The sequence below is a fragment of the Ambystoma mexicanum genome, chromosome 3q, assembly GCF_040938575.1.
Source record: "Ambystoma mexicanum isolate Mex_15411 chromosome 3q, UKY_AmexF1_1, whole genome shotgun sequence".
In the NCBI taxonomy this organism is placed as follows: domain Eukaryota; kingdom Metazoa; phylum Chordata; class Amphibia; order Caudata; family Ambystomatidae; genus Ambystoma; species Ambystoma mexicanum.
The window spans coordinates 926,410,255-926,425,415 of NC_090926.1; the positions used below are offsets into that span (position 1 = coordinate 926,410,255).

The window sequence follows — 15,161 nt, forward strand, 5'->3', positions numbered from 1 at the left end:
CAAAACTTCCTCCCAGACATTGTTGAACTGAACAAGGGTTGCATGACCTGAATTTCTATTCACTAGGGACCAGAACTAGTTGGATCTCCTCCCACAGATCTTCTGAGTCACTCTGATACATTTATAATCTGTGTGCACGAAACCAGTTCTTGTAATGCATTAATGCAGTTTTTGCCCGTAAACGGTCGTCCACTTGGTTTGATATATTGGCTCTTATCGTTATTTTCCTCATTACTCCCTTCTTTACTACTATAACTCTGTCATAGGAATGCAACGTGGTTCTGCCCATCCCTGCTATACCCTTTGTTTTTGTGCGGAAGCATTTAAGCAGGGGTGTATAATCTACTGATTCCACTTCTTCCGTCCTCCATGCTAAAGGTGGGCCATGGAAGAATCGGGCCGACAAGAGTTCAATCAACCCTGTTGACATTTTCAGTCTTGTCCCTCTGTTGCATTCCGTGAGAGGGCCCACATTCCTTGTTTGCCCTGAGGAGCCACTGAAGCCTAGGACATAGTCAACATGTCATGGGCACTGTGGGTATTTTCGACCACTTTAAAAGACGAGACAAGGGACAAGAATCCCCTGGAGACGAAAATATAATCTATAAGCACCTCCTAATCATCTCTGAACCAGGTGTTTCGAGGTGGCATATCGTCCAACTGTTGGCCGTTCAGTAGATGCATGTCCCAGGATGCCATCAGGGATTGCCAGGCCACTCCTCTCGCTACCGAGGCTATTTGCTGTAAGGAGTCTCTTGACATGGCATCCTTGCATCCTTCATCACACACTTGGCATTCAGATTGCCACACATGATGAAATTACACATCATGATTTGTGTATGCGTCCTCCATCAAGAAAGACACCAAGTACAAAAAGACTGTGTTTGATAGAGCCCTTGGATTCCTTTAGAGAATGATGATCGCCAGGCGGAGCAAGCCTCACAGGGTACACACTCCAGCTGGGGGAGACCAGCCCACTATGGCCTCCTGGGCCAACAAGTTTCCAAATGCCCCTTCAATCCGGCTCAGTTCACTCCCCAACCTAATTGCAGTTAAAAGGCCAGATGTTGGTCTCCCTTTAGGGCCCTTTATAGCAGGTCTGAAGATTATTGTATATCAATCCAAACAAGGTTTCTGAGGGAGCCAGGTCTCCCGGAAACACAGATGGTCAAAATCACCCAGGTTGACATCATTTTTTGTCATCAGGTGACCAAACCCTCTAGTGTTCCTCAATGCCACCCTTAATTGATGTAAAGGATTTGGTGAGGCAGCTATGATCTCTTGCTACAAGCCAATGCTCCCGACCACCATGACCAGGAGAATTTATCCAAGGCACTAAGTCCTTTCTCAGGCTCCGTCTTAACCTCTCTCGTTGGACCATTATTATTGCCTCTGGATACTGTAAGGGTGTTTCTTTCTGGGCCTTAGGGAGCATGTGTGATCGCCGAAAGATCTTGTAAGTAAGGTCTTTTATTTCAGCTACCTTTAGAGTTCGCTTTGTAGGAGACTTCCTTTGAGTTACCAACGTGTTTAATTTGATGAGTCTCATTACAACTTAGCTCCTGGTCCCGTTGTCAGAGTTACCTACTTTGGCAGTTTGTGTCACAGATTTGATGTTGAAGCCCAGTATTTGCAGGCTTTCTGCTGCTTCCAGCAGCATTCCTTTCACAACAGGAGAAATTATGTGGAGGTAGACACTGTCTGTGCGTAGCTCATATACAAATTCAAGTATCTTTAGGTCACCTGACACAATTTGATGCATATTTGGTATACATTGAAGTAGGTCCATTACGCTCATGCAATTCAGAATCAAATTGTTCTCTCTGTCCACAATTCTCTCCAGATTCACCGATCAGGTGTTGTTTCTCCCTTGCAACCAATCTTGAACTGGGAGATTTGGGTTCATGTTCATCCTCTTCTGGGTACACTGTACCCCCAACTCGGTTCTGTTGGCTAAATGGTCAGGAGGGCTGACGTTGGCAGCCCCAGCTGTCCTGTGAGACCCTAAAATTTGATGAGGTTTGAGTAGTTGCGTACATAGTGCTGAGGTTACTGGAGCCATTCCGGGGCTCACGTTTCTACCCGGGAAAACAGGGATAGGTCCAGTAGACATTGGATCTTTAAGTGGTAAATTGCCATTCCCCTGAGTCTGACCTGCATGTTGGTGTTTTTGTACGGCTCTATGCCTTTTATCCTCCAACTATACAAATTTGAAGGAACATTCAGAGGGTAAGTCTTAAGTCCGATTTGCTCTAATCACTGGCGAGTTGTGTCAAGGCTCCAGCTGGGACTCCTCAGTTGATTAAACAGAAAGATCCATTAGGTCCACGGAAGTGCCTGCAAGTGCTGTTTGCTGGCGTGGTAAGCTGCTACACAGAAGCCTGCTTTGACTTTCTGGCTGTGGAACACTAGTAGGCAAGAGGAAGCCTGCTTTGAATTAGCACCGTAAGGCGCAGAACTCATTTGGACCTTCTGAATTGTGACTGCCAAGCCCGCCCCTTACTGCGTGTGGGAGGTGGTCATAAGCACCAGGGCGCACCCAAGGAAGTGCCTGCAAGTGCTGTTTGCTGGCTGGTATGAGCTGCTACACGGAAGCCTGACTTGACTCTGGTAGATATTCAAATCCAATAGAGGAGAATTTGGTTTATGAAGTCAAGGTGTTTATCGATATTAGTGGGGCATGCGTCCTGATTTTGTAGTTATATTTGGATGCATGTGATTATTTGGTTCATTTTCTTCTAAGGAGGTTACAATAATCAAAGAGTCCTATTGGGGGTGTATGCTGGAAATTGAGCTATTTAGCGCCCTTCTTTTTGAGGTGAGGAAACTGGTGACTTGTAAAAACAGGAGGCGGTGGATGCCTCAATTGTTGTTCAACCTTTGGTGGCTAATTGTGATGGGGAAATGGACAAGTATGCTGTAGGAGTATAGCTGACTGCTCAATAATAGGTCCTGCTATTGAAGCAGAGCTGGGAAAGCGTATAAGGTTGCCGATGGGACCATCGACTCTGGTTACCCAAAGAAACATAGCCATTGAGGATGTGCACGTTTAGCATCCCACCCCAAAAAATGATGTCCCCAACCTTCTCTTATAGTATGCATGAACTAGGGATGGGAAAAGGGGATTGGCAAAGAGAGCTATGTAATGAAGGGGGATGCTACAAACAAAAGGTAAGCTCATGAACCCTGAGAAATCCATTTACTGATCCAATTGAACAATTAAACCTGTTTGACCAAGATTCAGGGGTGAACCCTAAAATAAACAGTAAAGATTTACTGGTAGGGGTTGAACCAAATGAACCAAGTACACCTGATGTGCACATTTTTGGTGTGGAAACTCCAGTGTTGTCTAGGATTTTAAACCTTCTGGATAAAGGCCATGAGCAGACTCACTGTGAGATTGGTATTTTGAGGGGGATCACGACGGACCTCCTATGCAAAATGAATAGAATTGAGGGTTTGTTATTCACCTGTGATGCAGTGACTGCTCTTACTGTTAGGTCTAAGAAGGTTGAGATCAAGACTGATCATGCGACCCAAACCCGGGGTGACCCACGAATGATTGATGTTGAAGTCAAATCTTTTGCCGAAATGGTAGCACTGAGTGCTAACAATGGGTGACTTGTAGCTTCTAGAGACGACCTCCTGGTAGGCAAGGTGGATGGGAACACTGTTATTGCAATACAGCATATAGCAAATGATATTGAAATGATTAAAGAATGATTGTTGTCTCAACATTTTGAAAAACCAGTACAAGCCACCCAAACAATGCAGGAGAAAAATGACTGCAGCGAGGGCCTGGATAGTCCATCTCCTCTGACTGACTTAATAGATCTGTCAGTAGAATGTGTCAGTGAGATGGTTCAAAATGATTCGGAAATGCATGATGATGAAGACGTTGAGAAGCCAATAGTGGTACTAACCCGTAGAGAAAAAAGACTTGCAATGAGAGCACCAAAAAGGAGGTTGAAATCAATTAAATCCAAGAAAGGAATTGCAAAGACATCTGGGGATATTGTGTCTCATGAATGTTTTCTAAAAAATATACATTCAGTGCCAGAAGATGATGTTGACATCGACCTGCATAAGCTTGATGAAGAATCAAAAGTACTTTTAAATTTAAACTCATTAGGGCGGAAGAATGAACCAAAAGCTCCTAGAAAGAAAAACCAGAAGCCTAATCATTCTGTTGGCGATTCAGTAAGTGCAAAGAGTAATTGCCCAGAGGAAGTACAGGAGAGGTCACATAAGAAAACTAAAAAAGCTACTAGTGATGTTGGAGGGGAGGTACCTAGAGTGCAAACAGCGCTTTCATAATTCTTCCCTGTCACCAATAAGAAAATTAAAGTAGACCAAATGGCCCTTTGAGTAGTATGGAAATTGGCAAGGATGAACAAACTAAGAAGGTTATTGAGGGTGAGCCTTGGATGGTGGCAATGGTGGGAAAGGATGCTCAAGTTGGGGATCCTGAGATGGGGATAAAAGAAACATTTGCAGTGGGGCCAATGGTGCCGGTTTGTGCTTGTGGCCAAGACCATGCCATAGGATTGCCCATCATAGATGAGGGTCTTCAGGCAATGTCTGGTGAGATAGTGGAAAATGATACTCTTGACAGAAGTGAGGAACAGGCTACTGGGGGTGGTGTTGAGAAAAAGGGGGGAGGGTGATGGACAAGTTGGATGCTAGATCGGAACAAGTACTCCAACATGATACCCCAGCGATTATAGGATGGGAAAGTAATGTGGAGGTAACTCGGAAGGTGAGTCTAAATATAACTTTTATGCTAAAGGTCTTTCAAGCAATACCATCACTACGAACTTTACATTCTGAAGATATCAATTGGGTACGTCTTGCCATTAATCACAACAATTGTGTGATTTGTGGCTTTCATTCATTGATTATAATGAAGATGATATGGGAACAAAGGGACAATTTTGTCATACTTGGTTTGACTCCGAGCATTTTTTCAAATCGAACAGGAGGCTATGGCCTATTTGGAAAAGCCGGTTGTGATTGTGGTAAATGAAGGGGAAATGGATTTGCAGGGATCATTGCCAGTAAATACTGAGGATATAATGAGGCAAATCCTTGCTTTGGCAACAGTGATAAGTGGGATCTCTGGTTCATCAAACAAAAATGTGACTACAACTCCTGTAACACAAAAACATTCCTAGGCATAATGAATCGCCATTTGGCCTCATGTGTTGGAATAGTTGTGGATTAGCAAATTCTGTCCGATGGTATGATAAACTTGACACGGTTAGCCGATCGGCTGTAATTATGCTTCAAGAAACTATGCAACTTGGCCATTTCGATGTAGAGTGTTATGAATGCTACACACAATTTGCCACAAGGGGTGAAAAGGGGCATCCATCAGGGGGATTAGCTGTGCTTATTAATAAATCCTGCAATTTTGCCTCTGTATTGCTTCACAAAGATCCTGCATGTATGGCTGTGGAATTAACTGCATGTGGGCACTTGAAGACTGCTACTCTGTTCCTGTGTATTTATTAGAAAAGAGTAGGTCTCTATATTGAACAGTTGACGGAAACATTGGATGTAATTCTTGAAAGTGCATTTGTTCGAAATGCTCATGTTGGTATAGTGGTGGGGGGGATTTTAACTCCACATGCAACCAGGTACAGTCCAGTGGGGTACCGGGTTATGCATATACTCGGCTTCTATCTGTAAGGAATGGACATAAATGGTACTTTTTGAGCTGGGATATACTGTTGGTACCTCCTAATAAACAGCTTTCCCCCTTTACCTGGACCCGTGGAGGTATACGATCTTATAGAGATCATTTTCTCTTGTCTACATCTTTGTTTAAAGAAAGCGAACCAGTTGTAATTACAGATCTTCAATTGGTGGATCACATTTCAATTACTATAGATTTGCAGTTACCCAACTGGTGTATTAGCGCTAATCCAATTCTAGAATTTTTGGAAATAGATAGACCAAGATTGTCCATTAGATGGAGTCCTGCTATTTGCCACAAGCTGTTGAGTAGAATTAGTAATGATCCAATATTTTGGACTAAGGGAAATCTTGATTTAGCCTCCAGTGTTCAACTGGACAATCTGATGACATCCAGGTTACAGGACCATCTTAAAAGTATTGCTTCAAATTCAATTTGTGTATACAAGCTGAATTTGCATAGACATGCCTTCAATCTTGCAATACATCAGTCAAAAATTGAAAGAAATGGTAAGCTACGCCAATTGGGTAACATGCAGCTTGAGGATTTGGTGCACTGCGTAGAAAAAAAGCATATAATATTAGCGCATAAAAACAAAATTAAGCGACTAAAGGGGGCTGTAATGTTACATGATAACAAACGTATGATGCATCATCTATTGAGACATGAAACACGGCAGATTTGGACGGTGCTGAGACCTATAAATAGCAGCATTGAAGGGCTGAAGGAACTTGCCATTTTGGCCCCGTTGTGGTTGGAATATATTAACAGAAATTTAAATTGCTCCGTAGATTTGAGCAACAAAGGCAAAGGGATTACGCCAATTCTATAATGAAAACGTCCCCCTGGACACCTAAAGACATAAGATATGCTATAATGAAAATAAATTAGTCAAGGGCAGTTGGGCCGGACGGGATCCCGCCCTGTATATTAAAAGCGAATCCGGACTGTTGAGCAATGATTCTAAAGCTTAAATTTGCTAACATCTTCAGGAGTAGACATATTCCTACTACCTGCTGTACAGCTATTATTGTACCCATTTACAAAAAAGGTTTGGCTGATGACCCCTCCAACTTTAGACCAATGCCCTTCATCGAAAGTTTTTTCCCAGCTGATCTTAAAAGACTTACAGGAGTTCACGAAAAAGCATAATACATTGTCTAGATTTCAAACAGGCTTTAGAAAATGTATGGGGTGTTCCCTGAATGCAACAATAGTATCCCTGTTGCAGAGTCGGTTGAAGTGTTCACATACATGGGAAATCTACATGGCTGCCCTGGATCTGAGCTCGGCCTTTGACACAGTAATTAGGGAGATCTTGTGGAAAAAGTTGTTGAAGTTAGGATTTCCACTCCATTTAGTGGCGATTAACGCTCTACTTCACTCTTCCACCTCATATAGCGTATGGTTAAATAAGGAGGTGGCTCTTACTGAATCTATATTGACAGAAATTGGGCTCAAACAAGGCTTTACTTTGGCAGATGTTCTTTTTAAATGATACATGTGAAATGTTGAAAAATGTTGGAATTATGCTATTATTTTCCCAGCTAAACTTGGCCACCTAAGGATAAATTGGCTTGGGTTTGCCAACGATTTGTAAATCATTGATAAAATGAGTTTTGGTCTGCAAACTAAATTGAATTGTTTCGCTGAATTTGCGGAATCGCATAACCTTGCAGTGAACCAATCGAAATCAATAATTGTTATTTTCTCAGATGGTAAAAGAAGAGTAAAAAGGTTTGAATGGTCAATTGTTTGTGAAAACATTTAAGTTGTGCAATCACTGAGGTATCTGGGATATACACTATCAGATCAATACTCTAAGAAATGGTGGGAAGAGTTGTTGACTGAGAAATTTAAACCCTTCATGTCTCAAATGAGAATTATAAGCAAAAAATATTGTAATTTTTCATTGCTTCCAATTATCCAGTTTTATATGTTAAAAATCAAACCTTCTATTTTATATATTTTGGACATATGTAATGTGGAAATTGATTACGTTTTGGATACTTTGCAAGGTATATTGTGGAGGAGGGTCTTAGGCTGCCATGGATTAGGGCTGCTTCCGTCATCAGTAAAGTGGCACTGGCGCATTTTAAACAACTATGTTAAAATAATACATTCACCTACTAATTAATTATATGAGGACATCAAATGTATGATGTTGGCAGGATTTTTGAATTCACAGTCTAAATTTGCGGTGAAAATGAGTGCAATTTTGGATGTGATTATAGTAACACATGAGGAAATAGCTGCAGGTCTTCCTAGCGGTAAACGGAAATTTCAAAGATACTATTGGTGTTGCAGTCAGATAGAATTGTCGGATATAAAGCTTATTTTGAATTTGCAACATTCACAAGAAAATGGGGTGATCGCCCGAGATATATATTGCAATTTCCCTGTATGATTGCACGTAACCTATATCTATGATTCAAGCTAAATCAATTCCCAACAAACGAAAGAGTACAATTCTGGGAAAAGAAAAGAATGGTCCAATCCGGCAGGTAGTTGTCGGTTTTGTAAGACTGAAAATGAAGTCGAAACCCTTAAACACCTAGTGATGTTTTGTGAGCACTTTGAAGTTTTGAGGGTTAATGCTTTCGAACATTACATACAGTCAAGTTCTGAACTAAGCAGAAATTCACTATGGAATCGCTGCATGTGTGGAAACAGTATTAAGTTGGTAATTAGACTAACAGCAATTTTAGTAATGGTAGACAAACAGTTGCATGAAAAATTATCCTCAACACATTGAATTGGAACATCTCAATGTAGTGTTCAGAATAGTAGAAATTTAATTTTAATGGGTGTGGTATACGTATAATGTGTGAGTAAAATTGTTATTTTGTTTTGTATATTCATATGTAAGTGGTTTAGTAGCAATGTCATTGTTTAATTTGCGTATGTAAAATTATTTTGAAATTTAGGTGATGTAAGTTGAATGATGTGATGTCTATTTTTCTCCTTTTTCTCTGTTTCGAGGAAATGATGTACATAGAATTTTTAATTTTGAGGATGATGAACTGTGGTTATATGTTTTAGATTTCTATGTGAAAATGTAATGTTTTCTTTGTAAAGGTTTATATGAAACCAAACACAATAAAAAAAAAGAGTTAGGTCCTTGTAGGTGATGTTACCATCCTCGGCTGTTTGTAACCCCTAAGGTTGTCGGGCTCACCTACGGACAGCAGTGGATGGGTGGGTTTTGATACATTTGTTGTAGTTCAACACTGTTGTGCTCCTCAAACACTGTTGGAGAAACTTGGCAATCTCTCAGGTATTTACAGGCGTTCTTGGACTTGGTAAGGCGATAACATTTCTGCAATGGTTGATATATCAGCAGTTGCTCTTTGCTCTTCTTCTTCCGTTTCTGACCGAAAATAGGATATTCCTTGTTCATGTTGGTGGATTTTGTTTTGGCTGATGTTTCAACATGTAAATTGAGATCTTCGTTGATGGGGCCGCCATCAATTGATGGTGATATCTCTAAGACCTTGTTGATGGCACAATCGGTTGGTTCAATGTTAAAATTTGGCAGCGGAGCTCTCTCTTGGGCTTCACAGGCATGAACGGGGCAACTCACCGGGCACGTCTGGACTTGCTGATCTCGAGTAGCCACTGTCACCTTCCCACCTGTGATTACCGGCACATCTGGTAGATCCTGTGTTGTCGTGGACTTGAACTTTCACGCTTCTGAAGCAGTAATAAAGTCCTCCATAAACAATAGTTTTGCATGAACCATTGGCATCAGTGTGATTTGGTCCTTCATGGTATCATTTAGCGCCTCATGTAGCTTGGTAAATGGTGCCAGGGTTATTAAGGACATAATAGTAAATCTGGCTTCGCTGGGTGGATTCAAGAGCGAGTCAGTGAGGTTCAATTTCTTTCGATTGTTCTGCTACACATACAGGTTTCTGTATAGGATTCCGAACTAGATGAGGAAGTCATGGTTTCTTGCAGTGGATGAGTCAATGTGTTGGTTCCCTGGATTTGCGTGCTTGAACCCAAGCAGTCGTTGGTCTTCTGTGCTGTGGGGTTGCCTCTTTGTGCCGAAGCTCGGCCTTTCCCTGTTCCCTCCAGTCCCAGTGCCAGTATCTCGGGAGCAATCCTCAATAATCTCTCCAGGCCACACCCACTAGCCTTCCGGGCTGGGGAGGGCCCAGCAAAAAGAATCTTGCTAACAGCTGACGTATGACGAGCCTCTCCCTTTTATTTGGAAAACAGGGCCCGGTGACTGGAAACTCACATAGATCTGTGTCTTGGTCTGACCCCTGGCCTCGATGGGGGGCAATTTGGAACCTCGAGGACAAGACAGTTTGCAGGTTGGTTTCTGCAACCTAGTGACGAGGGATTTTTGCTCAAGGCTCCCCCATCCTTTATAGAGATCTTGGGTGAAGGTGGGGGAGAGTCGCCGTCCCCCATTCATTCCAGTATTTCAGCATCAGACATTTCCCCCAAACTGTCAAGTAGATGGCTTTCCCTGATTATTTTCGATTTTGGTTGGTTTGCAATCTGCATACTCCTTCCCTCTTCCATCCTGCCACCTTTTCCGCCTTCCTGGCGGCCGACTAATGAGTGACTGAAATTGTCGCCAGCACTCTGGGCCACAGTTCAGTTTATAGGTCCTTAAGGCTACAGCTACCCTGTACAGTTAACAGTCTCCACCAGAAGCAGTTATCTAATTTTATTCTGAAACCCAGTGTGGAGGAAAGAAGCCAGTATGAGTGCATGAAAGCTGCTTTGGTTGCTAAGTTTGGCAAGAGAGAATATGTCTTGGGTTGATTGGGTGAGTACTGCACATATGAATATGATGGGATGGGTTGATGGTTACAAAATGAAGTCTTTTGTTAAGCTGCCTCACCTGCTATTTTTTTAAACACTTTTCTGAAGCTTGTTCACCAGAGTTGCATAGAGGACATTGCTAACCAGAATATCTTGGATCCCTTAAGTTGGCCAAGTGGGCTGATAAGTGGATCTCCAACAGGGTGTCCCCTAAGGATCCCAGTGGGAAGGACAAAGAGAAAGAGACCCCTCAGAGGGCTGAGGAGTCCAAGAAGCAGCCACATCCGAATAACACTAAACATTCTCCCTCTAAGGTCCAGAAATCTAGTGGAGATATGCCTCATGGGGATGGGAATAAGAGTAGTAGTGCTCCTTCTTCAAGGCAGGCTCCCAGTGGATCCAGTTCAGTCCCTTACATTCCTGGCCCCTGCTGGGACTGTGGGGCATTGGACCACAGAGGGGATGACCCCAAGTGTAAAGGCACTTGGTGTCCAGGCTGTCAGCATGACGTACCCTTACTGTATGCCGGAGGTGGAGGCTACTGTCCTCCCCTCCAGGAATGACCTTTGGTGCCGCTGCATACATTTCCTTAGTGCCCCTTGGGGCCTGGGACCAGTACTCAGAAGTACTGGCTACTATCCCACAGAACACTAGAAGATGTTTGAGAAGTGTCTTGATAAATGGCCAGCCTTCCAATGGTTTGAGAGACACTGGAGCTAGCATGAAAGTGGTGGACAGGACCCTGCTACATTTCACTCGCCCAACTAGACCTGTACCGCCTTGGATTTTGGCAATATGTTTTTTATTTTAGGATTCAATACTTAATGAGTGCCATATAAGTTCATGGTGGTCGATGCATCAAGTACAGGCATCATCATTCTAGGGTGATCCTGGAACTATTAGCTAAACTACCTCTCGCACCACAGTAGAAGTTATTGTGTGAGGCTGAACAACAAAAGTAGGTTCATGGCACTTCTCGTATATAAAGTGAAGGTTAGTTACAAGATTGGTATTGGATTCTTGGGACTTTCTCTTCAGGATCTGGCGTACTCTGTACAATCTTTCCTGCAATCTTATTACTGATTGTTCCATTTAGGGACTCAAGGATTATGGAAGGCCTGGATTCTCAGAGGTATCAAAATGACAAGGGTATGCATCTTCATTCTATGGTGATCCTCAGCTTATTGGCCCCACTACCTCTCGCTACATTGCATTATACCAAGTAAAGCTGGAGCTAACAAAGGGTGATGAAGTTCACAGCACATCCCATGTATGATATAGAAAACGAATAGGAATTTGTGTGTTAGCTTATATTAAACAAGTCTCTTAAGTATGAAACCTACCATGTGCAATACTGCTTAAATTAATTTGTTTGTGTATCTGGGTTCAGCAGATGCGGGGGCATGTCTTTTCCTTTATTGCCAAGCTCTGGATCTATAACTAGATACAGCATAATTGACAAAATGACTGTCTGTGAACTTGCATAAAGTGATTGCATTATTAAGAAGACATACTGAAAATGTGTTCAAGACAGGCTTTAGGTATTGTGCTCTCAAGCCTCTGTACAGTGGACAGCGAAGAAGAAAATGTGCAATATCATCTTCGATTGATGAACAATATGGGAACAAATCTGAAGCGCTCAAAAAAAAGGAAAAAAAGAAGCACTCGTATGCCATGCAAATTGAAGTGTTGTCAGCGGTAAAGTGTCTAAACGAAATGTTATGTAAACTGACGGTGCATAGGGAGGGGAAATCATATCCAAGTAGCTTTCTTACCCACGAGTCAACGTGGAACTCCAGTAAGCAGCATCCAGGTCTAATTGGCGACAGAGTGATAGCGCTTTCTTGCAATAAAGTGCTGTGTGCCTGTTTTAGGGCCATCATAGTATGGCTGTTTATCCTATGTGGGTTATGCCTTAAGCTTCATTTTACAGCAATGTCTGTTTGTGACCTTTCCAAAGACTGCTAGGGCAGAAGGGGAAATATTGGGTGATGTTTTCAGGGACCTGTTTCTTAGCTTGGCGATTGTATAGTCATTTTGTTATCACAGTACTGGGTTATGGCTAATCTAAAGAACTGCTTCTACTTTAGTACAGAATGATGACTTTTCTAAGAGGTTCAAGCTAATTAAACGCATGTTGATGATAAAAAAAACCAGACCTTATAAAGGATTTGGAAGAGCAGCATGGTCCCATTGTAACACAGCACAAGCACACAAGCCAAGCACACTTTCGGTTAATACCTCGGTGAGTCCGGTGGAGAAGGTGCAGGGACTCAGGAATATGTCCAGAACCCACATCACTGCAGATGGAAGTTCTTCTAGCAGAAGAACCAGACTCAGGCATCCAAAGGTGAGGGTGAGTAGGAACCCAACGATGCACGTCAGCTTTGGCTTCTTTAGCAAGGTAACCAGCAAGAAGCAGAAACACATCTGGGGAGTGCCGGAAACAATGCAAGATAAAGTTACATGTTTTTTTTCTAGACACGTGTATCTTCAGGTTAAATAAAATATAAAAACATACAAGAAAGTATATGAAGTATGAGCACAAGGCACAAACAATGCTACTTTAAAAGATCATGAATTTCAGCTAGCATTTCTGTTTTTCAGTTAAATAAATTATACAATACTGTGACTCAATAACTGCACTTGCAAATGGCCATCAAGCCCCCGATTTCATGAACAAAACCACTTGATAAAGCTCATGATAGCAATAGAGACTTGATTCTTACACAGTAAATCAATTCTCAAACTTTTGCCTGGTACAAGTCCTTATCATAGCTCGATGGCTTCCAGGGCTCTTGCAAAATTGCTTTAATTTCCCTTTTTAGAAAAAGCAGGGTTGCTTATTTGAACCACGCGGCCAACTGCTGCAGGTAGGACACAATCTATCCACCCTTCATTTACATCAACACAAATAGTTTTTCATTTCATCTCATAAATTACAGTGATCTTTGAGTTCAAGTTCTGTACTAACCAAAGGAACTTTCAGGTACTTAAGGGCTCGGAATGATGGATCAGTCAGGAGGCCCATTTTATTTCGTTTCTAATTCAACTTCCATAAAACATAAATACAGCGCAGTTGATGCCCTCTGCCAACATTAAGTCAGGTGAGCATTGGCAAGGCTCATTGACACAAAGCTCGTTTCATCCCAGATTATTATTTGCTGATCGCTACGCAGGCCCTGTAATATATATATGCACTTGGAGAAGGATATCTGTGATTAGGGAATGGGTATGCGCACATCCATCTTTACCCTCAGACGGGCTTCTGCTATCATCCCATCTATTCTAAAATTCAGCAACCGACCTAATGGAGTAATAGATATTGCAGCCATTTTATCCTCGCATCCAAATTATAAGCCTGTCCAAATGTATATATTTGCCCGATGGTTTGGGCCGATTTCCAGGAATACAGCCAGAGGAGGTGGTATTTACCTCCAGCAGGATTCCTGTCCAAAAATCCACTCAATTGTCTGCATTATCTAACATACGTAAACAAAAACATTAAAGTTTGGAAGTGAGACTTACAGATGATATACCATAGAGGAAGAACAGCACGAAGATCACAAGGTAACTGGAATGAGAAAAGACTGCAGTTGTTGCGATCAGTGCCCACAGGTTGGCCATTATAAAGATATATATGCTGTATAGCAGGCCCCAGGATAGCCTGAAAAAGAAGAGAGAAACACCATAGTATTGGCTACAGCTGAAGTACCATGTATATACAATACAAACAAAAGTCCAGGTTTCATTTTTCACATTTCCGATGCCTGCCACCTATAGGAAACACTTCAATTGATACAGTGTTCTGTCCAAAGTATCTAAAAACAATTCACTCACAATGCTCATGCTTTTCTATGTCTCTTTATTGCATTTAAAAAGAATATGTTTTCCCTGTTGGATGTTTGTATGTATTCTGGAATCAGGCTGCCAGCTGGTGAATATGATTCTTACGCCCTAGCAGGTGGGCGGACATGGCCGGTAAATGTTCGGCAGCACGATCCATGTTTGGCCAGAGTAAAGCTAGAGCTTCAGCAAGGGCTGAGGGCCATTATCGCCCATGTCCAACCCCCCCTTCCAGGGTGTGAAAGGCATTTGCGCCGCAGGGTTCATCCAGGGTGAGAATGCCTTTCTTTTTTCCCTTTGGGAGTTTCGTGCTGCTTGGGCAGCCGATCTCCCGAGGGGAAAAAACATCCCTTTTCCTTTTCCTTTTCATCACACACCAACGCTCTTCTAGTCAGACTGCAATTTAGCCTTAATATTATAACGAAACCCGTCGCTGCGCAGAAACAGAGACACACGACTGTTTGTGGTACTTAACTGACCCGGACTGCCGTTATTACGTCAGTTCCAGGGGTTTGTTTATTCTCCTACTTCTGTGTTTACTAGTGTCACGTGACCGGCTATTCCCCGGCATATGGCATATGTAAAACAGGTTTAGTCAATTCCAGTCTCTCAGCATTATCTGGGCAAGCTGACTTGTTTATATATTACATCTACCACATAACCTTGTAAGCGAGACGGTTTTGGTCTTTCCCTCAAGTGGTATCGGGTATTGCTTCTCTCAGGGCTATCCGCCCTGGGGCTCTCAGATTGTATCTCCTCTTCTTGCCGGCTTGGAGTTCTCGGATTTCTTGGAGTCTTATGAAGTTCAGGTGTCAATTGACTTGGCGGTCAGTAA

The 15,161-nt window shown here is 42.4% G+C and overlaps 1 protein-coding gene across 1 annotated transcript in view; it reads right to left on the reverse strand.

Moving 5' to 3' along the window:
- The window catches only part of LOC138583119 (ATP-binding cassette sub-family A member 9-like), a 2,601,648-nt gene that overhangs the window by 1,991,149 nt on the left and 595,338 nt on the right, over window positions 1-15,161 (reverse strand). Inside the window, exons 7-8 of the mRNA XM_069655079.1 lie at window positions 14,009-14,147; window positions 12,722-12,910 (exon numbers count right to left, since the gene is read on the reverse strand). Coding sequence (XP_069511180.1) covers window positions 12,722-12,910; window positions 14,009-14,147 — 328 coding nt within the window. The remainder of the gene's footprint in view (window positions 1-12,721; window positions 12,911-14,008; window positions 14,148-15,161) is intronic.